The following is a 26046-nucleotide window of genomic DNA, read 5'->3' on the forward strand; positions in this document are numbered from 1 at the left end:
GACGATGGCACTGCTTGGCGCTCGGTCGGCCTGTTAGCGGTGGCGGTGAAGTGGCAAGGCCAGGGACTCGCATCGCGGGTAATGGATACTCTCGAGGCAGCAGCAAGTGAGACTGGTTCCGGCATCGAGATCTGCGTTGTATCAGTCAAGCCCTGGCTGGTGGCGTGGTACGCGTCGCGCGGCTTTGTGGCCACCGGCGAAGTCCGCGAGTGGCCAGACGGGCCAGAGCACGACGGGCGCGACGGGACGGCTGACGGATGTATGCGACTCAGGTCAGAGGCGCAGGTCGAAGTTGAGATGCGCAGAGGGAAGTGGGCTCGGGAGTGGGCTGGCAGCTGGCATCGGTGTGGCTTTGTGGTCATGCGGCGCGAGTCATGATGACGCCGAACCCGAGTCGGACGCCGGAGCGAGCTCCTCGCGCGGCTGGATGGCCCGCAGCTGGGCCTCGAGAAGAGCAGCCTTAAGCCTGCGATTCTCGGCGGCAAGCGCGCGGTGGTCGGCCCAGAGCGAGCGAACGTCGGCGAGGGTGAGTTCATCGGGCGACGCCACCGCCAAAAGTGCTGCCCGGAGCTCGCCCGGTGGGCTGGTTACTCCCAGCGGGGTGGCACTCGGCGAGGTTGCAGTGGAGGTGGGAGCAATTGCAGGTGAAGCGGTGGCGCCCGCGGTGGGCGACGGCATGTCAAACAACTTGTTGGTCCGCGGCGAGTCGACTGCAAAGATGATGTTGCCCTCGTCATCGGTCCGGAGACGCGGTCCCTTGGCAGACGGCGCGGCTTCAGCCTGCGGGTGGGCATCGGTTTCGGCAGGCGGAGGGTTGTCACCCGGCTGGAGATCAAGCGGCGGCGGGCGAGCCCACGGGACCGAGAGCGGAGACGACGGAATGAGCGGCGGCGGGTGGGCCGATGCGTCGTCGGCAGCGTCGCCCATGTCGATGAGTGAGGTAACGAGCGGGACCGACGGCGTGTCCGGGGCTGGGCTGTTTGCGGCTGAGAGGGGGTCGGGCAGCTGGCGGCGCGGCGGCGAACGCGGAGCCGACGACGGACTCGGGGCCGGGGCGGCGGCCATGGCGGCGTCAAACTCTTCGGCGGTCATGTTGAGCTGGGAGGGCTTGCAGTTCTCCAGAAAGGTGATGGCCGAGACAAGGTTGGTAAAGTAGTAGCCGGACTCGCCGTTGAGCGCGACAGGCGAGCGGAAGCGCGAGATGTAGTCGCAGTTAGAGTGCATGGCGCGGGCGTTGGCGCGGAGCACCACATAAATGAGGAGCGGAAGAAACTCGTCGGCACCTGCAGGGGTGGACGAGCCGTGGGCAAGGATGTTGAAAATGACCTTACAGCAGTTGAGGACGCAGACGAGCTTGTCGCGTGGCGCCTTGTAGTGCGACATCTTGGCGAGCTCATTGGCAGCGAGCTTGATGGCCGACTCGTTGCAGAGCTCTGGCTTGATGTCGAGGTGGTGTGGGCGGAGGAAGGTAGCAAGGGCTTTGATGTGTGCAGCGAGTGCAGCATCGCGTTCGGCGTCAGTGTCGCCTCCGGGGCGGAACGCCTTGGCGTACAGCTTGGTCATGACGTACTTTTCCAGACCCTCGCGGGCATTGGCAAATTCGGCCGGCGAAGTCTCGCTCCACATTGGATGCGCAACCATGAGCGAGGCCGTGGACTCGAGGAAGGACCGTACCGTCTCAGACATGAGTCGCGGCGGCGGCGGCGCCCGACGAAAGTTGCCGACAAACGCCTTGACCGTGTTGAAGACCTCAAAGGCCGACGGGTGCTGGAGCTGGGCGAGAAAGGCCTGAAAGTCAAGGCTCGTCGGCGTGGAAGAGCCCAGTGCCGACGACGCCGATGCCGACTCGGTGCCCGCGGCCGAGAGCGGGTCATGATCCGGCGACGGCGGGGACGCAGCTGCGACGGATGCGCTCGCAGGAGTTGAACGCGTCTTGAGTGCCGCTGCCGCCAGCTTGTGCGGGCGAAAGTCGCGGAGAAAGTTGGCGACTGACGTGGCAAGCGCAGAGTGGGTCCGAGGGGATGATACAGCCGAAGTACGGACGTCTGGGGCACCTGCCACAACTCCGGGCGCAACCACGTGCTTGGCCCACGAGCAGCCGTCAAAGACGAGCGGATGGGCCGTGATGTAAATGTCGATTTCGCGGCCGGCGAGGACGACTGAGGCGATGCGGAGGAGCTGGACCGAGAGGATCTCGGTCTGATCGGCAAGGACCTCGAGCGGAGTCTCATACAGCGGCCAGGCAAAGACCGACCGCGGATCGGTGGCAAAGGCCTCGACGGCGTCCGGATCCGAGAGTGGAGGGGTAAAGGTCAGCAGCTCCGAGTACGACGCGTTGAGCGAGCCGGGCAGGCCGTTGAGCGAGACAAACTGGGACGGATTGGCCGGGTTGAGATAGACCACATGCGACTGGATGAACTGAACAGGGAGAGGGGTTGGCAGTGGTTCCAGCGAGACGCCCTGTGGCACAATGAGCATGGTCGCGCGGTCGGTCGCCAGCACTTCCACCACGTCGCCCAGTCGCGGCGAGGTGGCCAGCTCACGGAGGAATCGATTCGTGCTCTTTTCGTGCTCTACAAACTTGGAGACCGACATGGCGAGGATGTACCCGTGGTGGTGGTAGTGGTGGTGGTGGTGGTGGTGGAGTGTGTGGAGTGTGCGAGTGCTGGGGAGAAGGGCGGGGGAGTCGAGTGTGGAAGAGCAGGTGTTCGCGCGTGTGTGTCACACCGCCGAAAGGCGCGCGCGAGAGAGAGTGTGTGAGAGAGGATTGGCGAGCGGCGATGTGACGGACACGGTCCGACCGCATCCATCTGAAACAACGGCGGTTGTTTGTTTCAGATGGATGTGGAAGCAGGTGTGGTGTCAGGAGGGATAGGCTGGGCAGCGGCGACGGCGGCGGCAATGTCAGCGGCTCGCGACGGAGATGGCGCGTCGTTGACAACCGAGACCACGCGGTTTCCGGCATCGGTGACGCAAGGCAGCCGGAAGAGGTTAAAGCGCGCAAGTTGGGGCGCTTGGGATGCGAGGGCACAGATTCCAGCATCAGTGACCGCCTTGGCACCAGTGAGGCCGATCTCGACAAGCTCCGATGCACAGAGCGATGGGCCAGAGAGGAGAGCGGCCAGCCCGGCATCGGACACCGCCGAGTAAGCGAGGTTGAGGTTGGCCAGAGGGAGAACGGCGAGGGCGGCGACGCCGGCGTCAGTAATGGCATGCGAGAGGGTGCAGAGCGAGGTGAGCTGCGGGCAGCCGGCTGCAAGCGCAACGAGGCCGGCGTCAGTCACGCCGTGAACGCGCTCGACATGGAGGGAAGTGAGACTGGGCGCATGCTCGGCGAGGGCAAGCAAGACGGCGTCGGTGAGCTTGGAGCATCGGGTGATGTTGAGACTTGTGAGGCCAGGCGCAGCTGAAAGGAGCGGGATAAGTGCGGCGTCGGTGATGCGGTCCAGATATTCGAGGGTGAGCGTGGTGAGCGAGGGCAGCGGCGTCAGCGCTCGGAGCCCACGGGGCCCGACACTAGCGCAACCGTAGAGATTGAGCTCCTCCAGCTGAGCAAGCGGCGCCAGCTCGGCGGCGTCATCATCGGAGAACGAGTCGCAGCTGTAGGCAACAAACGAGATGAGATCTGGCCAAGAAGCGACTGCCGTGGCGATGCCTGGTGCGGTGATGCCCGAGATTGACCAGAGCCTGAGCGCCTTGAGCGAGGGGCAGGCAGCGGCGACGACAGCGGCCTCGGGTGCGCCCCAGTGGCTTGGCGGTGCAACATTGACGGCGGCAGGCTGTTCTGTCGCTGTGCTAGAGTCGAGGCTGGCGACAAAGGCAGCGTTATCGCCGTCGTAGAGTGTTGACGGGCCGACGTCAAGATGGTTGGCCATGGCTGAGAGTGGAGCAGGACGACAAGTGGGTGGCCATGGCACTCGGGTGGCGGTATTTACCGGCCCGCGATCGCCTCAAGCGCCGGTGGGGCGTGAAAGAAGGGCTTTGCGGAGGAGCTTGCGGAGGGCGGCGTGGGCAAGGGTGAGGGCGATGGCAAGGAAGAGAAGGCACCACACGTACCAGGCAACGAGGAGGAGCATCGAGGTACGGTAGGAGCCGGTGGCAGAGATGACGGCGCCAATGATGACCGGTGACGGCATGTCGCCGAGGAGGTGGATGCACATGATGGACATTGACATGGCGAGTGTGCGGTAGTACTCGGAGACGGCCGAGAGAAGGGCACCGTTGATGGGCCCGGTGATGGCAAAGAGCAGGAGCTCAGCAATGACGAGGAGGCCAAAAAACATCTTGGCGGTGTTGACCCAAAAGGCAAAGAAGAGCGGCGGAACGGCGAGGAGGGCGTAAATGAGGGTGAACTTGATCTGCAGCGCGGCGCCGGCCATGCCCTTGACACCACCGCGGCGCTTGGCGACGGCGTCTACGATGATGCCACCCGCGGCAGTGCCGACGAGGCCGCAGCCGACGGTGATGGTGCCAAGGCCAAAGGTGGCATCGTCGAGCGACATGTCGAACCGCTTCTGCACAAAGGTCGGCGCCCAGTATGCGAGGCCGCCAAAGACAAAGGTGTACGCAGCGTAGGCGAGACAGATGCAGCCGTAGACCGGGTTGGTTAAGACCGTCCAAAAGTCCTGCGCAAAGGTCGACTCGGCGTCGGCCGCAGACTCAGCAGAGTGTGCGGCGGCGGCGCTACGGTTGCCGAGCGAGCCGGTGCGGGTCTGAGCGGCGCCAGCGAGTAGTGGCGCACGCTCGGCGGCGGCACCGGCGCTGGCGCTGTCGTCGGATGGGTTGAGCGAGCCTTCAAACGGCGAGACAATGGTGGGGTCGACATCGGGCGCGGCGACCCTAATTGACTTGTCTTTGGACGTCGAGGTGTACGGAAGGAGCAGGATGCCGAGCGCAAACGGGAGCATGGCCATGGACTCGGTGAGGAAGACCCAGCGCCAGGAGAGGCCGGCCTGGCGGGTGATCACGCCCGAGCCAATGTAGCCGAGGCCAGCGCCGATGGGGATGGCTGCAAAGAAGATGGAGAGCCAGACCGTCCGCTGCTTGGGCGGGGCAATGTCGTCGATCATGGTAGGCGAGATGCCGCAGAACGAGGCCTCGCCCACGCCCGTGAGCGAGCGGGCAATGACCAGTTGGACGTAGCTTGGCGCAAGGCCCGAGTACGCTGTTGCGCCACACCAGATGAGCAGGCCGATGCAGAGGAGATAGGTCGGACGGACAGTGTGCACATACTTGGCAAAGATGAGCGAGGCGAGCATAAAGCCGACCATAAAGACCGAGCCGAGGAGGCCGCCTCGTGTCGAGTCGAGGTCAAAGTGGTTCTCGATGTCAAGGAGGAGGGCAGCAATGACGCCGCGGTCGTAGTATGTCAGCAGATTGACGACAGTGAGGAAGAAGAACACCATCCGCCGACCAAAGAACCTCTGCCGCGTGGTCTTCTCGCTCGACGGAAGGTCAAAGTACAGCCCAGCGCCGTTGCCCGTCCCGCCGCCTGCTGCTCCGCCTGCCCCTGCTCCACGTCCGGAGCCCATGACTGAGTAGGTGTCGAGGGGAGTGAGCTGGGGTGGTGGGGGGTGAGAAGGTGTACTCCAGTGAGGTGTGGCTATGGGTGGGTGTGGGTGCGGCCGGCGGTCGGTGTGGGTGGCGCAAGCGAGCAAGTTGGCCGAGCGGCGGTTGCTTGGTCGCTGGTTGCTGCAAAGGCGGGCACGGCGTGGAATCGAGAGCTTTAGGTGATGGTGATGGTGGTGGTCAGCTCGAGCTTGCGCTGGGACCGGCACAGGCATCAGATTCAGCATCAAGGTCGGCATCGGGGTCGGCATCAGGGTCGGCATCAGGGTCAGTGGGCTCCTGGAAGCCAGGCGCACGGTCGCGAAGGACCTTGCGCTCGACATACTCAATGTGGAGAGTGTGGAGAGCTGCAGGGTCAGCGTCGTCGGCCTGGATGTGGAGCGGGTTGCCCGAGGCAAGGACCGAGGTAAGGACCATCCATGAGCCCATAGAGAGGTCGACGACGAGGCCGTCGCCTTGGAGGGCGATCGCATCGGCGGAAGCACCAGAGCGGAACGTCACGTAGCTGGCGCCACAGAGATGGGCTGTGGCGAGGCCGCGAACAGCCTCAGGCTCGGGCTCGAACCGGCCACCAGGCGTGGCGTGTCCACCGGCCTCGTAGTCAAAGCAGCCGGCAAGGACGATCGGGTCGAACATGCCGCCGGCCCGGACAGCATCTTCGATGGTGTCGAGCGCGTCGTGTGGAACCAAGACGGTGCCAGTTCCCGAGGGCTCATCCACCCGGACCCGAAGCGATGGGATCACGACCGCGAGCGGAAGGTCTTGCGTGGCGGCCGCAGCATCGTCGACGGGTGCAGAGGCTGGTGCGGGACTGCTCGCACTGCGAAGATCAAACCACGGCGGGTACGGATAGTGACCAACGCGCTCGCCCCGGCTGAGCAAGGGACGAAGCATGCCGACAGCACGGGCAGACGCAAGCTCGGCAGCATCAAGGGGGACAGCCTGCAGTGTCCGCCCGGTCGAGGGCAGCAGCGTGCCGGGAATCGGCTCTGGGAGCGTCAGCGCCATCGCAGCAAAATCTCCGAGAGCCGCTACTGTTTCGGTTCGTCCCAGCGCGCCTTGAGGCCAGACGAGCAGCTCATCGAGCGCCACCACTGAGCCCTCCCCAGCGTGGAGAGCAGCCATTGAGGGCGACGCGCCCAAAAGGCGAGCGCAGCCATCAGCGCCAGTGCAGCGTCCCTGCGGCACGGGACGGGAGCACCATCGCTGTCGGCAACGACTGCCATGACAAGATTGAAGCCGTTGACAACACCGTCAGGTGAGGTGGCGACCCAAGTGGTGGCGGCGGTGGTCGGGCCGTCGGTGGTGACCACCAGCTGCGAGGCATACTCAACGACAGGCACCGGGTCGAGACCTATAGCCTCAACGCCCGGAAGTGAACAGTTGTGTGTGGGCACCGGCTGTGCTTCACAGTCTTCTGTAGCCGCTTGTTCGGCCATGTGTATGTGTGTGTAGGCTGTGTGGAGAGTGTGGCGTAGTGAGGTAGTTGGGTGGCAGGTCAGGGAGGGGGGAGGATCACTTCAACGTGAACCATCGGTGGCTGTGGTGGCACGGCTTTCCTTCCTTCCAACGTGTGTGGCTGAAGGCTTGCGGTGAGGGAGGCTTGGAAGACGACCACACAACTCGCAAGCAGGTATGGGAGTCAGGAGAAATGGAGAGGGGATAAAGGGGATGGCTAGTGTGGCTATGGTGGTTAGGGAGTAGGTGGTTCCTGTGCAGCCTCTCTCTCCCCCCCTCCCCCTCCCCTCCCAACCCCAACCCCGCTATGCGGGGCTGCTGTGTTTCGGTGGGCGTGGGGGGAGGTGGGGTTGGTGACACGCATTTTTCTTTCCCCTGGAAGGCTCGCGAAGGGAAGGGGGGGGGGGGGCATGGGGGCATAGGGCAGGAGGGGGGTAGCGCTTTTAGGCGGGTCACACTCATTGTTTGTGGTTGTCATGTTTGGCCGTGGGCGTCGGTATGGGCTTTGGGCGTTGATGGGTGTGGGTACGGGGGGTGGGCGTGGGCTTCGCCGGGGGGGGGGGGGGGGGCGGGTCGGCTTTGGGGCGGGTGTTCCACTGCCGCCTGCAGCCAGTTCGATGGAGGTGGTGGAGTTTGAGACCGCCAAGGCAGGCGATAAGAAGTACCTGCGCAAGTACTTTGCAGGCTTGGATGCGGCGCTGAGTGTGGACAAGTCGGATCCGAGGCCGCATCTGGCGCGGATGACCGAGCATATGGAGGTGGCGCTGGCGACGATGGCGGGCAAGGATGATGGCGAGGGCGAAAAGGCGGGCGAGGAGATGGACGATGCGGCGGTCAAGGCGGCCAAGGCAGCGGCCAAGGACAAGAAGGTATTTGCCGAGTACGTGACCGAGACGATTCTCCCGCTGATCATGACCTCGCTTCTGGACCGCGAGTACATGGCGGCGGCGCACATCGAGGCGATGCTCGAGTTTGTGGGGCAGGTCATTGACGCAGTTGTGGATGCGATTCGTTCGCGGAAGCACAGCGACGCGTTTCTGCGGTCGCTGGAGCCGCTGGTCACTGCCTCGATGGACTTTTATACCAAGCACGGAGTCGAGTCGGATGAGGACGTGTCGCCGGAGGAACGAGCCAAGTTCTTCCTCACCACCGGGTCGTCGACCCAGTATGCGTACATCGACTCGACGGACCCAGACGACTCGGTCTACTTTGCGCGGGTCATTTCGCAGCTCGGTGAGCGCGGTCTCTTTGACGCCATTGTCGAGCGTGTGGCGTGCGGCGAGCGGCTCGAGTCGACGACGCTCCTTTTGTTTGTGCGGTTTGCCAAGGCTGTCGAGGATGACCTCGTCCCAGCCTTTCTCACCTCGTATCTTCCGCACCTGACTAGCGCCGTGCTCCGCTACCTCGGTAGCCTCACGGCCGACGAGGCCAAGACTCAGGATCTCGAAGACCTCTCTGAATGCCTCAACCTGCTGGCCAAGATGAGCAAGATCTCGCGTGACGCCGAAGTGGCGGCACTCAACCAGGCGCTGCAGCAGGCCAAGCTGGATCTCGCGCTGACCTACATCGAGCTCCCGTTCCTTGCGCCGTCACTCAAGGGCATGGGCTACTTGCGGCATCTCATGGCTGTTGCTGCTGGAGACAAGGACGAGAACGCGGCATTCAAAAAGCCAAAGCGCCGCGGTAACATGGTGTCGTACTATCCGGCGGCGTACACGTCACCGGCTGCGGCGGTGGCGGCAGCAGCGCTGGCGCGCAGCCGCGGTGGCGCGTCGGCGAGCTCGGGCAGCTCGTCGTCGGGAGGAGAAAAGGGGCCGATTGCGCCGCCGACCCTCATCACCATTCCGTTCCTCCTTCGGTGGATGGACGACCAGAGTCTGATGGAGCGGGTGCTTAAGGCCGGCCATCCCGAGGTAGTCAAGGGCGGCTCGCACATCCTCCAGTTTATCGCCGAGCACGACGTGCTCTCGAACGACGTTCTCGACTCGATGTGGTCGACCGTCCTTACCGGCCACGAGTCGATCCAGGCCAAGATCTTTGAGGTCTTCCTTGCCCTCATCGATGTCCTCCCGACTGTCCAGGTCGACTACATTTACTCGCACATCCAGGCGCTCGAGCCAGAGCGGTTCGACAACCAGGTCCTCAACTTTGTGTCGGACTTTACCCTCAAGGCTGTGGCCAAGGCCGAAGACGGAGACGACGGCGACGGCGGCGATACCGGCGATGCGCCGGGCGCGTCATCGGGAGCGGGTGTGCGCCAGCCGGCGTCGACATATGGGCTCGAGCTGTTCTGGAACATTTTGCTCACCGCCTCGTCCGACGCTGTCGTCCGCGAGACCTGTAACTACCTGCAGCGGCTGCTGGGCGAGTTCCCGGCGCACCGCGAGGCGTTTGTGGAAAAGTGCGTGGCCAACCTTGCGAGCGGAACCATTGTGGCAACTTCGGTTGCGCTGCTCTCGTCGATCCTGGACTCGTACACGCCGACCTCGCTCGCCGAAGCTCTGGTCGAGCTCAACGACCAGCACTCGCTGTTGGCGGTGCTTGTCGGCCATGTTGCGAGCGGGAGCCCGGCCGCCCGAGACGATCTCTCGTGCATTCTTGCGCTCCTCGACTCGGTCCTCACCTCGTCGCCGCTGGAGCTTGAGACTGAGCTTGCCAACTCGCTGTGGGACGCCGGAGTGGCGCTTGGCGCGTCGGCCGAGGTCATTGACTGGTTCTACTCGATGTCGTTTGCGACGACGCTTGTGGATCCGTACACCAAGGAGCGGTCGTACACTGCGCTGCCCGACGCTGTCAAGGCCGAGCTCTTCACCTCGCGCATTGCTTCGCTCGCGCCGGCCGACGTCGACGCGCCGTCGATGCGACTGTATGCGGCGTACTTTCGCGACGTCAACGCTCGCGCTGGTACGCTCCGCAAGATCTCGGACATCATGACTCGGACGCTGGCCTTTGCCGGCATTGAGGGCGAGTCGTTTGTGTGGCAGGTGGCGGCGATCAACGCCGACGCCGAGGTTGCTACCGAAGCGCTCTTTATTCTTCGCGACGTCTATGTCAACGTCGACGACGTGGTGCCGGCCGGTGCGGCGCGAACCGCTCGTGCGCGGGCCACCGACGCCATCCTCGCCGAGCTGGCCAAGGGCTGCCAGCTCTCGGGCCCGCGCATGATTTGGCTGCTGAAGGAGCTGGTGGTGGCGACAAGGGCCAAGGGTGCGCTGCAGGCGCTTGACCGGTCCTCGCCCGGTGGACGGCTCGTCACGAGCGCTTTCGACACACTCTTTGGCCTCCTTGCCGAGCCGGCGCTCATGGACGGCGTGTGGGAGCTGCTGCTACTGTTGCCGGACGAGCCTAAGCTCGCGAGCGCAGTCTACGGACTCCCCACCAACGAGGCCGGCCTTGAGCTGGCGGTGACGCCGTACGACCCGGCCAAGGAGCCGGGTCCGTTTACCTTTCACGTCTTTTACGTGGCACGGATGATCAAGGCCGCCCTGGCCGTCCCCGGGTGGGCCGAGGCGTTTGTGGCCCACGGCGGGCTCGAGTACCTCATTGGTGTCTTTACCACTAAGGAGGTGCTTGATACGAGCAACCCAGCGCACGTGTACGGCAAGCGAGCGGCTTCGCTCCTTGCAACACTCATCAACGCCATCTTCAACGCGCCTGGCCTAATGTCGGCTGGTGCGCTTGCGGCGTCGCTTGACACTGCCTTTATCCACAACCTCATGTCGCAGGTCGCCGAGCTCGCGGCGCCGCAGCCTGGCGGGGCGATTTCGACCTCGCTAGTCATGTCGCGGCCAAAGCCGCCGTCGTCGTCGCGCGGAACGCTCATTGCCAACTGCCACTACGCCGCCACGCCTAAGGTGCTGCGGTTTGAGGTCGAGGCCGAGGGCCCGTACCAGGTTGCCGTCTACTGCGTCGACTACAACACCAACCGCCGCATCCAGTCGCTCACCGCGTATCTCGGCGACGACCACTCGCTCGGTGCGCCGCCCAAGGAAGAGGGCGTCGAGCACGAGGCCGCGGTCATCCTCTCGGGCCCGCAGTTTCACAACGGGCAGTGGGTGGTGTGGAATGTGTACGGCAAGGGCGCGTTCAACATCCGAATCGCTGTCGTCGACACCGGAGGGCCGAACTGGACTTTCTCGGCCTTTCTCCTCGACCCGCTTAGCCCCGGCGATAGCGAGCCTCCAGCTGGCGCCGACCTCGCGTTTCCGACGCTCGCTGCCATTGACTCGTCAACTCAGGGCCGGTGGCGCGGAGTCTACGGCTCTGGCGGCGGTGTGCTGCTGGGCAAGACCAACTATCCGGTTCCGTCGTCGGTGCCGAGCATGGGCCTCGGGGCGTGGACGACAAACAAGGCGTCCAAGTATGAGTGGATTTCCGAGCTCACTTCGGACCCGCGGGCGATGCAACAGGTCGGTGCTGAGCCGCTGGCGGCAGCAGCCGCCGCGGCGGAGCCGGAGCCGCTAGCTAGCGGCAAGCCTGAGCCCGAGGTTGACTCGACTGAGCCGTGCGAGCCCGAACTTGCCATTGCGGCGGCCGCGAGCCACGCAGCATCCGCGGATGCCGAGTGTGTGGTGCCTGCGGCGCTGCTTGAAGGCGTTGCCGGCTCGACGTCCAAGTCACTCATCGAGATGCTGTTTGCATCTGTTAGCTCGTCGGCAGACCTTGTCCGCAGCGTGCTCGAGTACGCGCGCGACGGCTCGAGCTTTGCTGACTGGCTTCGCGCCACGCTTGTGGGCTCTGCCGACGCCGGGGTGCGGTCTGGAGTCCGCGATGGGCTCCTTGGCCTTGGCGCCACACCGGCGGGTGCGGAGCTGCGGACGCTTCTCGAGGCCGAGCTGACTGAGCTCGGGGCGCTGCGTGCGAGCACGCCGATGCCGGACCTCACCCAGTTCTTTGACGTGGTTGTGGCGCTTGAGGCACAGGTGGCGACGCCGCCGCTGGCACTGTTTGAGGCTGTGGCGCGGAGGGTGCTCGAGGCGCCGATCTTGGAAGACGACGACGGCGAGGTTGAGGACACGCTCCTCGGTGGTGAGCTCCGGCTGCTTGCGCTCTTTCTGGAGAAGCACGAGGCGTGCCGCAAGGCGGCCGGCAAGCTGCGGCTCGAGCCGTTCCTCTTTGACGTGGCGCTGTTTGGCGAGCCAGAGAGCCGCGACGAGCCGGCGCTCCCGCTGTGCAAGTCGCCGCAGGCGCGGGCGCCTGCCTTTGGGGCGCTCGTCACGCTTACGCTCGCAAGCGACAAGACGGCGACGATGGTGGCCAAGCTACTGAGCCACCTCAAGAGCGCGGCGCTGCCGACCGGCGAAGAGTGGAACGTGGATCCGGCAAATCCGACCGGAACCACGGCAGCGGCCGATGCGTTGACTGGATATGGGCGCGGGAGCGGACGGAGCGAGCGGAGCGTGTGCAAGTACCGTGGGCTCAAGAACCAGGGCTGCACCTGCTACATGAACGCGTCGCTGCAGCAGATGTTCCTCATCCGTGAGCTCCGCGACGCGGTGCTCAATGTGCCATTGCCTGGCGAGGCGTCGGACGATGAGCAGGCCAAGAACATCATGTTCCAGCTCCAGCTCCTCTTTGCGCACATGCAAGAGTCGAAGGAGAGCTACGTCGATACCATCGGGTTCTGCCGGACGGTGAAGATGAACGGCGATTTCATCCGGCTCGGACAGCAGGAGGATGCCAACGAGTTCCTCAACGGGTTGGTCGACCAGCTCGAGCCGCACCTCAAGGGCACGCCGCAAGAGCACGTTTTCCGCGACGTGTTTGGCGGGACGTACATGAACCAGATTGTGTCGAAGGAGTGCGAGCACATCTCGGAGCGGCCCGAGGAGTACCTCACCATCTCGGTCAAGGTGCAGGGCAAGCGGAACTTGCAGGAAGGCCTCGAGTTTCTGGTCCAGGGTGACATGCTCGACGGCGACAACAAGTACCACTGCGAAAAGTGCGACGCCAAGGTGGCCGCCAACAAGCGGTGCGTCATCCAGCACCTGCCCAACACGCTTGCACTGCACCTCTGCCGGTTTGAGTTTTCTTTTGAGACCTTCCAGAACGTCAAGGTCAACGACCGCTTCGAGTTCCCAGAGACGCTCAACATGAAGCCGTACACCCGTGAGGGTCTCGCGCTCGCCGAGGGTCTCCCGGTCAACGACGATGAGATCCGTCCCGACTCGTACTACGAGTACCAGTTGGCAGGCGTGATCATCCACTCGGGCACGGCCAATGCTGGGCACTACTTTTCGTACATTCGCGAGCGCGACGGCGAGCCGTCGATCGCGCCGTGGTACGAGTTTAACGACCGGCGTGTCTCGCCGTTTGCCAAGGACGATCTCGCCGACAAGGCCTTTGGCGGCGCGTACTCGGGCATGTCGACCCACTCCAAGTCGTTCTCAGGCTACATGCTCTTCTACGAGCGCAAGGAGCGGTTCGCGGCACGGGTGTACGACTCAGTCCCACTCCCGCCGCCGTCGCCGGTCTCGCACGACCCGGTTATTCTGGCCAAGCTCTGGCACGACGCCATCAAGCGTGCCCAGCGCCGTCGGCTGCTCGGCGCCCCGTCGTTGGCCTTTATGTGGGATGTGTTCAAGGCTGCGCCGCCGTCGATGGCCACCGTCGAGCTCGGAACGTCGCTCATGTTTGACCTCCTCTGCCACTGCGCCGGCATCGACGACATGGCCGAGCGTATGCGCTACCTGCAGACGCTCCTCCTCGACTCGGAGCCGGAGCTCGCATCCGAGGCTTGCGCGTGGATGCTGAAGCAGCTGGCTTCGGTCCTGTGTGACTGGCTGCGCAATGTGCTCGTCAAGTGCCCCCTGCCAGACGTCCGAGACGCGGCTTCGGACCTGGTCATTGCGGTTATGGCGCGGGTGGCTGCCGACGAGGCTGCCGTCGCTGCCGCCGCGCCGCCGGCCGCCGCCGATGACGAGGCTGCCGCCACTAAGCCGCCGCTTGTCGAGGAGTTTGGCTCGCGAGTGGTCAAGGTCCTGCGTCTTGCAGCTTACCGATCGCCCAAGACCACCGGGGCGCTCGTCCGGGTGCTCAAGGCATACGCCGAGTCTGGGCCGGCGGCACGGTCGTCGCTGGTCGGCATCGGTGCCGTCAAGGAGTTGTGCCAGCTGTACATGGCGTGGAAGACGCCGGTGATGGGGTCAAAGAGCGAGAGCGACGCGGCGCCGGCCCAGCTCCCGCTGGTGGAGCTCATTGTCCTCCTTGCCACCGCCGACGACATTGCGTCGGTCGAGCTGAGCGAGGCCGACGTCGAGAAGCTGTTTGAAAAAGCATTTGTGACTGCGGTGTCGGGCGTGCCGGCATATTCTGACCTTGTCGCCGCGCTCATCGCGCGGTGGTGCCCGTCGAACGAGCTGCTCTCGGACCGGCTCCTGCTCGGCATCTCGTCGGGTGTCAACGCGTACTTTGACACCGCGCCGCAGTCCTCGTTTGCCGCCGCTCTCGAGGCCCTGTTGGGCATCGACGACGAGCTTGCGACATCGCGAGCAACCAAGGTTGCCACTGGCCTCCTCGCCCTCCTCATCAAGAACCTCAAGCTCGCCCGCGCCAAGACCTTTATCGTCGCGCTCATTTGCCGCATCGCTCTCATCTCGCAGACTGTCCACGACGAGCTTGTCTCCGCTACTGCCTTCCTCGGCATGATCGACAAACACGCATCGTTCCGCGACTACCTTCGCAGCGACGACGTCCGTCCCTCGTTTGTCGCCGCCTTTCCCGAGCTGGAGCAGGCCATTGCCTTCCGCGACGCGTCGGTCGCAACGACCCCGGCCGACTCGCCTGCTGGCGACGCTGCCTCTACCGACCTCGATCTCACTGCGGGCGCCGATGACGACGACGACGACGCTGTCGAGGCCGTTGTTCAGGGCCCCGCACTGCCGTGATAAAAGTTGGCAACCTCGTGTGGTTGAGCATGCCGTGCACGCCAGCTGGCTCGGGAGGCGAAACCTCGTAGATAAGCGCGCCTCTTGCCGAATTGGGCAAATGCCGCCGCCAATCGGGAGTGGGCAGCCAATTTACCCCATTTTTTCAAGCCCTCGCTCTGATTGGTGTTGCCACAGAGCAGTGGGAAATAGCCCGCTCGGGCCTTGGTATTCCACCTAGCCAACGGTAACTCTCTCGCTGCATTGACCTTGTCGGTCTTTGTACGCATGGACCGTGGCGAGGCCGCTCATCCCCAGAGCCTCGGGGTCCTGCCCTCGACACACCATCCAATGTCGTTTATGGGAGCTTGGAACAAAGGTTGCCGCACGTCAGGCGAGATGGGCCCTCGTCCTGCCGAATCCGCTACGGCCTGCGTACTCGGTTCCGTGGCGAGAAGAACCGAAGCGACGGCGTGCTTCGACAAGCACGTGTGTGGCAGGTACATTCATAGTCGTTGGCGCCTTGACGTCGTCTTGGCGCTCGTGGTTGTCGTCTGTTTGGCGTTTGCCGCCCCGTCACTTGCTCGCCGCCGCCGCCGCCTCCACCCAATCCGCCGCCGCCACTGCCGCCGCCGCCGCCACCCGCTCCTGGCGGCTTTCCAGGTGGTCTCTCGGGCCGTAACGGAGTGCCTGATCCGCATCTTCGGATGTATGGACTTTATCCGGTCAACTCGTCGCCGGATCGGTCGCTGATGGCGCTCACCAACGCCTTCAACACTAGGCCCAACGCGACGGTAGTGGTCGACTACTTTGCCTTCCCGGCGCCGACGACGCTCGAGCAGTATATGCCGTGGCTGGAGGGTGTGGGCGGGTCACCGGACGTTGTGACCTCGTTTCCGCGGCGTGGCGAGTCGGTGCTCAACGGCGAGCACATGGTTGCACTTGATAGCGTGTGGGAGAAGGCCGCGCTCTCATCGCGGGTTCCGCCGGTTGTCGACGACAATCTGTCCGGCAGTGACGGTTCACGCTACGCTGTCCCACTGCTTGTCGAGGTGGCAACGTGCACGTATCGAGCGTCGATGTTTGAGGCGCTTGGCATCCCGCAACCGCCCGCAACGTGGACCGAGCTCCTGGCGTTGTGTGAGCAGGTGGTTGGCAATGGCATGGCGTGCCTCGCTACGGACATGTCTCATTTTGAAGCCTCTGTCTACTTTGATTTTCTCGTCATCCGCATGCACGGCAACGAATTTTACAACAACTGGGTCAACGGCCTCGTCTCGTGGCTCGAGCCAGAGATGCAGGCGACGCTGCGTGAAGTGCTTGTTCTCCGGAAGCGTGGCTACTTTGCGCCTCTAATCCGCAATGAGGCTCCTGTCATGCCGTCAGCTGTAGACGTTGTCAACAACGCATCGCTCATCTACTGTGGCCTGGACGCCGCGCTGGGCATGCACCAATCGATGCGCCCGCCGCCCGACTTTGTGGCGTTTCCGTTTCCGGTTTATGATGGTAAGCATGGGACCACGGGAATGGCCATGCCGCCGCTGGCCAGCGATGGCGCACCAACTGCATTTCTCTCGCTGGCGGTGCCAGTCCGCGGCCTCTTCACCGATCTTGCCGTCTCATTTCTGGAGTATTCGCTTGAGCCGTCGACTCTGGCGCTCATGAGCGGGACCATGATCTCGGGCGTCTCGCCCTGGGTCACTTCACCGCTCGGGTCACGGTCGCCGCGCGAGCAGGTCTTGTACGACATTATGGTGAGCGCGTCGTCTTCGTGTCTGCCACTCTCGCGGTGGTCGTTCAAGTTCACCGAGTTGACCACTATGTGGAGTTCGTTCCTCACCGATTTCAACCACGCGGCAACGGGAGACGAAGCAGAAGCGCTAGCGGTGGCACAATGGCCGCAAATGGAGGCGCTGCGGCTCTCGGTAGTGTTTGGCGTGACAGCGCTACCTGTGGCCACGCCGTCGGGCGGCACGTTTTCGGGCATGATCTCGGTCTCACTCGTCTCTTACACGGCCGACGCCGATATTTACTACACGCTAGATGGAAGCCGGCCGACGCAGGGTTCTCCGACATACGAGGCGCCAATTTTGTTGAGTGCACCAGGCGAGACCCGGCTGCGGGCAATGGCTGTCGCCTTTGGCTTGCGACCGTCGACCGAGATTAACCTCGCGTACATAGTGGTACGCAACGTGGCGACGCCCGATTCGCCGGGCGACAGCATCAAGATCACGACGGTGGTAGGCGTGGCGCTGCCACTGGCGCTGCTTGTCATGGCGGTGGTAGCATGCGCAGTGCTTTATGCGCGGCGGCGGCGGGCCCACGTGTACGCGCTTACCTCGGATCCGGACCTCATTGTCCCCAGCGAGGATCTGCAGGTGTTGGAAGTCATTGGGATTGGCTCGTTTGGCACTGTCTACCGTGGGCGCTGGCGGGCTATGAACGTGGCTGTCAAGCAGCCGCGTAAGCTCGTCGGCGATGGCATGGTCTCGCCACGGATGGGTACTGACTCCGACTTTAGCAGCTCAAGCCTCTCCGGACAGCTCAAAGCGTTTGTGGAGGAGGCAGGCATGCTGCTCCGGCTGCGGCACCCAACGTGGTCATTTTCATGGGCATCACCCTTGACCCTCCGCAGCTGGTCACCGAGCTAATGGAGCGTGGCTCGCTGTACAAGGTGCTCCACACGCCTGAACTCTTCCTCGACCCGTCGATTGTCTTCAAGTGGGCGCACAACATGGCCCAGGGCATGCAGTATCTCGCTCATGCTGGCGTAGTCCACGGCGACCTCAAGTCTCTCAACGTGCTGTTTGACACCAACTGGGTGCCCAAGATCTGTGACTTTGGCATGTCGTCGCTCAAGCCGTCGCTCGATGCCTCACCGCTCGCGCCGTCGGTCCGTCGGCCATCACGGCGCGGTGGCGACGGGCTCGACGTCAGCCATCTCGAGAACCAACTGCCTGCTGCTCTCGGTAGCGATGGTGTGGTTTCAGGCATGGGCTCGCTCTCGGCCGGTGGCGGTGGGGCGACATCGGGTGGGACAGGCGGATGCACTTCGGGCCCCAACTCATTCTCGATGGCGCATAGGGTGGCAGCCGAGTCGTTTGGACCTAGCGGAGGTGGGACCAACAGCGGCGCTGGTGCCAATGCCGGCTCGTTGTTCTGGGCCGCTCCCGAGGTGCTGGTGCACGGCCGCGAGGCGCTGACCGTGGCGTCGGACGGCTACTCGTTTGGTGTGACGCTTTGGGAGCTCGCCACGCGCGCAGACTTGTACCTCGGCGAGAATCCGCTTGCGGTGGCGCTCGAGGTGGTCTCGGGCCGGCGCCCAGACGTCTCCGAGGTCCCGCTGGTGTTTGAGAGTCTCAAAAGCGTGATGAACTCGCTTTGGGTCCACGAGCCGAGCGAGCGGATGCCGCTCGACGGAGTCGTGGTGCAACTTGGCGCACTGTACTCGAGCGAGCAGGTGGTTTACCCGCGGAGCCGACACGTGCTACCGGGCGTGATCACGGTGGTCCACTGCGAGCTTCGTGGTGCGTTCGATGCGCTGCTTTCGTCAGCCCATGTGGGCATGGCGCGGCTGCTGGCGTTTCATGATGGCCTTCCGGCGGCAGCGGCGCGAGCAGGCGGCGCGATTCTCGAGTGGGGCCTGGGCTGGGTCACTATTGCGCTCCACCGGCCGGTGCAGGCACTCGACTTGTTCCGCCTTCTGAAAGAGGTGGAGCGTTCGTCTGGCCCGATTTCGTCGCTCGCGGCACGGGCACATCTGGTTCCTGTCCGCGATGACGTGGGCGAGCAGACGATGTCTGGGCAGGTCATGCAGGCCATCTCGCAGTATTGGTCGCTGTTGTTTGGCACGTTTCGCAACGCTGAATATGTGTCGCGCACGGCTCGTCTGCCGCTCTCTGTCGGCTGGTCGCCGTTTGTGCCCGGCGGCGTGTTTGTTACGACCCAGCTTGCGGCGTTTCTCGCGGACGAGCCTGGAGTGACGCTCCGCCCACTTGCACTGGATTTAGATGTGGCCATGCTGTCTGCGCCGCGTGTTCACGAGCTCATGAGTAAGTTTTCTGGGACAGGTGAGGCGTACGATGACTCGCATCCGGGCATGGATGCGACTGCGCGGACGATGGCGCCGCTGTTCCAGCTGCTACGACCGGGTGAGCCTCCAGTCGACAACCTGGCGCCTGGCCTCGGCGGCGGGGCGCAGACGGTGTCGGCGACAGCCTCGGGCCTCCTCTTCATCTCGACTGCCGAGTCGGCCTCGCAACGGTCTGGCTCGATGTCGGATCCTGCCCTCACCTCGGAAGGCTTTGCCGCACGTTCGACCGAGGCGGTGCCACCACGGGCGGGTGTCCCGTCGATGTCACGCTCGCGGCCTAAGATGCATCCTCCCAGGAAGCTGGTGGCCACCTCGGCTGGCTCGCAGACGAGTGGAACAAGCGGAACGAGCGGAACGAGCGGAACGACTGGGACGGAAGCATCGAGTGATGCCTGTTGCAAGAGCGGTGGCACGAATGCGCATGAGAGCGAGAGTGAGAGCGAGAGCGAGAGCGAGGCATCGTCTAAGCTCGACTCAGGCTCTGGGTCACTGTCGTCGGTGTCGCGAACAGTGTCAACATCGAGCTCGTCGAGCTCGTCGACGACGCGGCAGGCGACCACGGTCTGCGGCTCTTCGTCGAGCAGCCAGGCGTGTGTGGCGGCGCCGCCACGGCAGCCGTCGCCACGGCAGCCGTCGCGAGGCTCGACGCTCACTATCTCGTCGCGAATTCTTGCGACAAGCGCGCGGTCGTCGGCGGAGGAGCTGACAGTGGAAACGCTGTCGCTGCGGACGCCCAACTCGCTGGCGGCGCCGCTCTCGCCGGCTCTGCCGATCATGGCAGTCCTCACGCCAGACGACGTCAAGTCGTTGCTGGGGCAAGGCCAGCAGACGCGGACGGGCTCGTACGCGCGGGTCCAGGCTGCACGATGGACAAACCCGAAGGGCAAGCTGAAGGGCGTGCAGGTCAAGGTGCTGCTCCGGCAGGTGTTTGCGCCGGCAGAGCTTGTGGTGTTTGCGACGGTTGCGGCGCAGGCGGCGCACGCGTCGTCGGTCTCGCTCGTCGGGCCGGTGGCGATCTGCGTCGACAGGCCGTACATTGCGCTTGTCTTTCCGCGGTTTGCCGACGGCTCGCTCGCAGACCTCATGGGCCACCCGGCGGAGGCGAGTGGTTCAGGATCGAGCCCACCGCCGCGGAAGCGGCGGCAGGACCTCTCCTCACTCACCGTCCAACAGTGTGTCATCGGCCTCGCTGCGGCGCTGGTCGAGCTCCACGCGACCACGTCTGAGGGCCACGGCGCGCTGCGGCCATCGAACATCCTGGTGAGGCGGTCGCGGCGCAACCTATCGATTCATCTCACTGACTTTGGCCTCGAGTCGATCAAGACCAATATGGGCACAATGACCATGGTTCCGTCGGTCCCGTACATGTCGCCCGAAGCGCTCGGTGGCCAGGCGTCGACGCCTGGCGGTGACATCTTTGTCTTTGGCTCGATCCTGTTTGAGCTCGTCTCGGGCCGCAAAGCCTTCTGGGGCTCCAACGCGCTCGAAGTCTGTGTCCGCATTCAGTCGGGCTCGCGGCCGCCGATTGAGCCGACCGATGTCCCGTCGGTTGCGCTGCGCTCGCTCATCCAGCGGTGCTGGGCGGCCGAGCTCGCCGATCGTCCCACCGCCACCGAGCTTGCCACCGAGTTATCCGGTATGGACACCGCAGACTTTGCGCGCGGCAACGGCATAGCCGCTGACACTCAACCGCACCGCAGGCGACGACGGCGGCGGGGCCGCGGTGGACACGGCTGAACGCGCCATAAATCACCTGGGACAAGGGACAAGCAACCTGCCTACTACCTACCTTTCTACACTTGACTCTGTCGTCTGCACTGCACTTGGCTATGACCACGGTGGTGATGGCGACTGCCACCGATGAGAACAATCCGGTTAGTAATGTGTTGTCTGCGTACGTTGTGTGTGTGTGTGGTGGGGGGTGGGGGGGGGGGAGGGGGGAAGGTCATGGTTGTTGGGTGGGTGGGGCTGGGCGTATGTTCCGGGGCTGGGTATGAGAGCGTGGACGTGCGTGTGGGCAAGGGTGTGGGCAAGGGTTTGAGCTCGGGCTCGGGCTCGGGCTCGGGCATGGGCAAGGTGGGCAGGGGAGAGGGAGGGGGGGGGCGGGGAGGGGGGGGAATGGGCACGACTCACTCAGCTGGCTTGTTGTGACAGCGATCTGTCGTCGGCGTGGACTACCACGGGGCTCTATCCGCACGCGGTGGCTGTGCCCTTTCCCGATGATGTCGCAGCGCCGGCTTTTGTCCGCGTCTGGTGCTCGGGCGTGCGCGAGGTTGCGGTTGAGGGCGTGGCTGTGACCGACACTGCGCGTGAGCCTGTAGAGGTTGCGGTCCGGACGCTCGATTCTTTGCGCGAGATCCAGATGGAGGTCTTTGACCTTTCATCGCTCCCGGCTTGGGCCACGGCCGTCCGCATCACCATCCTCGACGGTTTTGGCCCCTTTGCCGCCATTCACCGCATCGCAGTCGAGTAAGTGGCAGTCGAGTGCATCGACCACCACTACATGTAGACTGTGCCACTGGCATCAGCGCACGCTGCCTACCGCCTCACCCTTGACCGTCTCGCCCTCGATTCGCCTCGCCCTTTACCGCCCCATCGACTACAACGCTGACCCTACATCCACACTATCCGCCCCTCTCCTCACCACTGCACACCGCACACCGCACAACAACAATAATCCCTCTGCATCATCTCGCCCCCCCCCCTCTCCTCCCCGCAAACCATGCCCGCCTGCTTATCCCTTTACGGTACGAAACGGACATTCGTCCATCGCGCAAGCCGCGCTCCGCGACGCTCCACAGACGTCGCAACGCCCATCAATCGCAGTGGAAGAGTAGTACAGTGTGTTAATGGCTCTTGTGGCCACTGGTGGACCACAACAGAAAACAGTCGACCATGCAGAGATGGACGCCGCATGTGGCGCAAATGGTCCGCGGCCGCGATCGCTTACCATGAAGCTTCCGGAAGGCGAGGCAGTCGCGTCGCAGAGCGGCTTGTTGGGCAAAGTGGTGATGACGAGCAGCCGCTGCAGAGGTGCGCTTCCGCTTGCGCGACGACGCAGAGTTGACGGCGTCGGCGCTGGCGACGAGGGCGTGGATGATATCGTTTAGAAAAGTCACGCGAGTCATGGTGGGGCATGGGCTTGCGTCAGCGTAGAGCGCGTACGCGGCGTCCAGAACCCAGTACAAGATGGCGTACCACCACTTGCGCGGCCACGCCGACCGGCAAGCTCGTCCGTCGCAAGACGTCCTCGCGCTCTCCCGTCCCGCCGCTGTGTTCAACTCTGTCATGCTCAACTTCCCGATCGTCGGGGGCATCAACAACAAGCTCCGCACCGTCCGCACCGTCCGCGCCCGCCGCTCCTCCGGATCGGCGCCGTTCGGCACCTCGCGCGCATCGCCCATGCTCCCAGGCGTCTGTCACCGCGACGGCAACTCGGGCATCGTTCAGGCGGGCGTCTACGTGTCGGCCGCCATCAGGAGCGGGCGCGCCTCCCACCTCAAGCCGTAGGCCAAGCATGCGTCACGCAGCGTCGGCCGGTGACCTGGAAGTCAAGTATGATCGAGTTGTACGCGCCAGTTCCAAGGACCGTACCATCAAGGGTTGCCTGTCGTTCCGCTCTTGCCCGCCCACCACGAGGCTACGTCAAACGAGAGCCAGGACGAGATGACGCTCATGTCAAAACCGCCGCGAGGTGCGGCCGTCAATGATGAGCCCCGATCCGGACAGGCGCCGCTATTTGAGGCGGCGAAGTGGACAACGGTGCGGAGCAGTAGCTCGTCGTCGCTGTCGTTGTCGCCATCAACTTGCCAGTTTCGACACAATGCAATTTGCGCTGCCACCTCCCCCCTCCTACCCCTCTCTCCACCCGTCTCCCACCACCTCATCCCAGTGATCTGACGTGATGGGTGAGGACATGCGCGACATGGCGCGGGCACTGTCTGCAGAAGTGTATATGCTTCGGGAGGTGTATGCGGCCGAGGTCCAGCGGCTTCACGACTTGGTGGTTCTTGCTGGTGGTCGGCCTGGTGTCCGCCGCCTCGACCATGCCCGTCCTTCGCTTGCCGCAGCCTTTGACATGGAGCACTTGCTACCCATGCTCGTCCACAACCCGCTCCCGCCCGCTGCTTCTGCTCTCCATCCTGCTGGCAGCTCGGCTGAGCCGTCCTCCTCCTCCTCCTCCTCCTCCTCGCTCGGTGCTGCAAAGGCGGAGCTAGCTTCCCAGCCGTCGACCCGCACAGTGGCTGGCATGGTCGGCAACGAGCTCCGTGGTGCCCCGCAGAAGACCTCCCGCTCGCGCAAGTCCAACCACACCCTCCGCCCGCCGCAGTATTTTACCGCAGCAGGTTCAGATACGGCTCGCGCCCGCCGCCGCGCCTCGTGGGCGCCCGGAGTCACCGCAAAGTCGACCTTGTTTACCCCGCGCCCGCCGCCCGCTGCCAAACTTCCCGCCCGTCCAAAGCCAGCAAAGGCACCCGCGTCCGCCACGGCGCCGGACGACCAGCGCACCCTGCCACCGCTGGTGAAGCAAATTGCTCCGGCCGCAAGCCGGACTTCCGGTGATGACGTTAGCTCGTCGTCGCCTGTCGACATGGACGTCGTACCGTCGGCAGCAGGCTCTCCGTCGTGCCCGGCTCCGGCTCCACAAGGCGGCAGCGTCGGTGGTGCGGCCCTCGGCAACAACGACGACAACGAGCAGCGCCCGGCCAAACGGAGCCGTGGCCTCGGCGCGCGTGTGACGTCATCCGCGGGCATCGGCCCGTTGTTTGAGACCTCGCCGTCGGGCCTTGTCGAGCACGTCAAGCTCCCGTGTCCGGTGGTGTGCTCAGCGCTGGCGGTCACGCCCGGGCAGGGAAGCTATGTGGCCACTGGCTCGAACGCAGTCCGGGTGTATGCAACGGCGGCGCTGATGGCAACTCATGCCGGTGGCGACGCGACGCCCGAACCGTTTGCGGTTGTCACGCCGGCCGCAGTCACCTTTGTCCGCACCCTCGCCTGGGCGCCCAACTCGGAGTGGTTGGCCATTGGCGGCGAGGGCGCCGCCGATGTCACCCTCTGGGCCCCGGCGCTGGCCTCGGGCTCTGGCGTCGAGCGCCCATCGTCCACCCTCCTCCGCGGACACTCTGACGATGTGTACTCAGCCGCTTGGGCACCCAACTCGCGGACCCTGCTCACGTCGTCCAAAGACGGCTCGGTTTGTGTCTGGCGGCCGCAGGCTGTGGAACAGACCGACGTCAACGACACGACTGGGCCGGTGGCCCAGTGGGCCGTCTCGACCGAGCTCGGCGCCGAGCCGGTAGCTGTCACCTCGGTCGACATCTCGCCTGACGGCGCCTTTGCCGTCACCTCGACGGTGCGGCAAGCGCTGCATGTCCACGACCTCTCGACCGGCCGCATTGTCTCATCGTTCACTGGTCACTCGGACACCGTCAACAAGGCTGCCTGGTCGCTCTCTGGCCGCTGCTTTATGTCGTCGTCAGCCGACGGTACTGTCAAGATCTGGGACGCCCGCGCCCCGGCCGCGCCCATCGCGACCTGTGCCGGCCCAGCCGCTGGCGTCTTTTGCGCTCAGCTCACTGGCGCCACCGGCGTACTTGCCGGTGGCGCCGACGGCGGCGTCTACGCCTGGGACACGCGCACACCCTCCCGCCCGCTCGGCATCCTCCGCACCTCGACTCGCGCCGCCGTCTTCTCCATCGCCGCTGGCCCAGCCCTTGCGGATTCGACCCCGCTCTCGTCGCCCTACACAATGGCTCTCATCACAGGCTCCAATGACGAGTCGGCCCGCGTCTGGTCGCTCGACGTCGCCTCAGACATGGCGGCCTTTCTCCCCACTCTCTAGTGTATGCGCCGCCTCGTATCTAAATTGCACTCGATGTCGCTGCCGTGCCGTTGCCACCCTCACCGCTTCACGGTCACTACATGCGCGTCGCGGACATGGAACGCAGACTCGTCCATCTCGGTCACCCACGCCGCGCCAGCGGCCTCGCGCAGCGCCATCAGCTCGTCATACCCGATCCCTGACGCGTGGTATCGCACCTCCACCTCGAGCTGCCTCCCGCCGCGGAGCAAAGTAAACGTGTTGACCTCGCCGGGAAACGCGTTCTCCAGCACAACATTGAACGCCGGGTGGGAGACTGTCGCCATCCCCTCGACCGCCACAATGATATCCCCCGGCTGCATGCCTGCCATGTCGGCCGCTCCACCCGGTCGCACCACATCGACTTCGATCCCATGACCCTCCAGCTCGTCGTCCTCCAGTAGCCGTGCGCCAAGCACAGGCTCTGCGCCCAGCAGTCGCTCGCGCGCCAACTGTTGCGCCACCGCAGCCTCGCCCGCCGCCTGCATCGCCGCAGCCGCAGCCGCAGCCTCGGCCGCACCCGCCCGCTCCTCCAGCGCCACAAACCGCTCCGTCACCCGCGCCGCATCCGCCTCGGCAGCCCGCGCCCGAGCCTCCGCCGCCGCCAGTGCCGCTTCCAGCTGGCTGACCTTCTCGCGCGCCGCAGCCTCGGCCCTGGCGCTTGCAGCCGACGCCGCCGCCGCCGCTGCCGCCGCTCCGCTCGCACCAGCCTCCACCCCGCCTTCGGCCCGCCGCGCCTCCAGCGCCTCCAGCCTGCTTTGCAGCACCTCCACTCTTGCCCGGGCATCCTCGCCATCCGCCACCAGCCTTGAGTGGGCCCGTTCCAGCTCGTGAAGCGCAAGAAGGGCCTCTGTCGACATAGCCACGCGCGCGGGAGGGCTGCCTCGGCCCACAAGTGGGGAAAAAAGGTCGTGAACGCTACAGCGCCAGGGCCGCCAGCAGTCTCGCCAGTCGCGCAAAGTATCGGCCGGGACACGATGAATACCTGAGCCCATTGAATGAGCTTCGTGAGGGCGACGATCCAGTCGCATCGTCTCGACCGTTTCAAAGCCAAGACGGTTGCGCTTACGACTGAGCATGTCTCGCAGCTACAGCAGACGGGAGCAGTAGCGGACGGAGGAACGCCGCTGCTGCCTCCATATGTCCGGCCATGCGCACGTCATCGCCAAAGTGGCACTTGGTGCGAGATCAGCTGGATGCGT

The 26046-nt window shown here is 64.5% G+C and overlaps 9 protein-coding genes across 9 annotated transcripts; 4 read left to right on the top strand and 5 right to left on the bottom strand.

Moving 5' to 3' along the window:
* Positions 1–189: 189 nt before the first annotated feature.
* On the bottom strand, positions 190–2595 carry AMSG_02562 (vacuolar assembly/sorting protein VPS9; the record flags this gene model as incomplete). Its single annotated transcript, XM_013904016.1, has 1 exon — positions 190–2595. One exon carries the CDS (start codon positions 2593–2595, stop codon positions 373–375), a length of 2223 nt encoding a protein of 740 aa, XP_013759470.1. The 3' UTR covers positions 190–372.
* Positions 2596–2834: 239 nt separating this feature from the next.
* AMSG_02563 (F-box/LRR-repeat protein 20) lies at positions 2835–3875 on the bottom strand (the record flags this gene model as incomplete). Its single annotated transcript, XM_013904017.1, has 1 exon — positions 2835–3875. One exon carries the CDS (start codon positions 3873–3875, stop codon positions 2835–2837), a length of 1041 nt encoding a protein of 346 aa, XP_013759471.1.
* A 40-nt stretch (positions 3876–3915) lies between these two features.
* AMSG_02564 (major facilitator superfamily transporter MFS_1) lies at positions 3916–5589 on the bottom strand. Its single transcript, XM_013904018.1, has one exon. The coding sequence runs from the start codon at positions 5529–5531 to the stop codon at positions 3951–3953; it is 1581 nt and encodes a 526-aa protein (XP_013759472.1). The 5' UTR covers positions 5532–5589; the 3' UTR covers positions 3916–3950.
* Positions 5590–5710: 121 nt separating this feature from the next.
* AMSG_02565 (uncharacterized protein) lies at positions 5711–6796 on the bottom strand. Its single transcript, XM_013904019.1, has one exon. The coding sequence runs from the start codon at positions 6691–6693 to the stop codon at positions 5749–5751; it is 945 nt and encodes a 314-aa protein (XP_013759473.1). The 5' UTR covers positions 6694–6796; the 3' UTR covers positions 5711–5748.
* Positions 6797–7643: 847 nt separating this feature from the next.
* On the top strand, positions 7644–14930 carry AMSG_02566 (ubiquitin carboxyl-terminal hydrolase 34; the record flags this gene model as incomplete). The annotated part of the gene is made up of 1 exon (XM_013904020.1): positions 7644–14930. The coding sequence occupies one exon, from the start codon at positions 7644–7646 to the stop codon at positions 14910–14912; it is 7269 nt and encodes a 2422-aa protein (XP_013759474.1). The 3' UTR covers positions 14913–14930.
* A 422-nt stretch (positions 14931–15352) lies between these two features.
* On the top strand, positions 15353–20753 carry AMSG_02567 (TKL protein kinase). The gene has a single exon (XM_013904021.1). The coding sequence runs from the start codon at positions 17500–17502 to the stop codon at positions 20719–20721; it is 3222 nt and encodes a 1073-aa protein (XP_013759475.1). The 5' UTR covers positions 15353–17499; the 3' UTR covers positions 20722–20753.
* Positions 20754–20791: 38 nt separating this feature from the next.
* On the top strand, positions 20792–21678 carry AMSG_02568 (uncharacterized protein). The gene is made up of 2 exons (XM_013904022.1): positions 20792–20878; positions 21139–21678. The coding sequence occupies exons 1-2, from the start codon at positions 20814–20816 to the stop codon at positions 21455–21457; spliced, it is 384 nt and encodes a 127-aa protein (XP_013759476.1). The 5' UTR covers positions 20792–20813; the 3' UTR covers positions 21458–21678.
* A 1293-nt stretch (positions 21679–22971) lies between these two features.
* AMSG_02570 (transcriptional repressor rco-1) lies at positions 22972–24856 on the top strand. The gene has a single exon (XM_013904023.1). The coding sequence runs from the start codon at positions 23063–23065 to the stop codon at positions 24824–24826; it is 1764 nt and encodes a 587-aa protein (XP_013759477.1). The 5' UTR covers positions 22972–23062; the 3' UTR covers positions 24827–24856.
* Positions 24847–25704, bottom strand: AMSG_02571 (uncharacterized protein; the record flags this gene model as incomplete). The annotated part of the gene is made up of 1 exon (XM_013904024.1): positions 24847–25704. One exon carries the CDS (start codon positions 25702–25704, stop codon positions 24886–24888), a length of 819 nt encoding a protein of 272 aa, XP_013759478.1. The 3' UTR covers positions 24847–24885.
* Positions 25705–26046: the final 342 nt, after the last annotated feature.

This window comes from Thecamonas trahens (assembly GCF_000142905.1).
Source record: "Thecamonas trahens ATCC 50062 unplaced genomic scaffold supercont1.15, whole genome shotgun sequence".
Lineage (NCBI taxonomy): Eukaryota > Apusomonadida > Apusomonadidae > Thecamonas > Thecamonas trahens.

Bases quoted from the DNA above. Each gene is read 5' to 3' on its own strand.
- AMSG_02565 (XM_013904019.1), bottom strand. From the start codon at position 6,693: ATGGCTGCTCTCCACGCTGGGGAGGGCTCAGTGGTGGCGCTCGATGAG.
- AMSG_02567 (XM_013904021.1), top strand. From the start codon at position 17,500: ATGGGCATCACCCTTGACCCTCCGCAGCTGGTCACCGAGCTAATGGAG.
- AMSG_02568 (XM_013904022.1), top strand. From the start codon at position 20,814: ATGACCACGGTGGTGATGGCGACTGCCACCGATGAGAACAATCCGGTT. The intron at 20,879-21,138 runs GTACGTTGTGTG...TTGTTGTGACAG, and splicing joins GTTAGTAATGTGTTGTCTGC to CGATCTGTCGTCGGCGTGGA.
- AMSG_02564 (XM_013904018.1), bottom strand. From the start codon at position 5,531: ATGGGCTCCGGACGTGGAGCAGGGGCAGGCGGAGCAGCAGGCGGCGGG.
- AMSG_02570 (XM_013904023.1), top strand. From the start codon at position 23,063: ATGGAGCACTTGCTACCCATGCTCGTCCACAACCCGCTCCCGCCCGCT.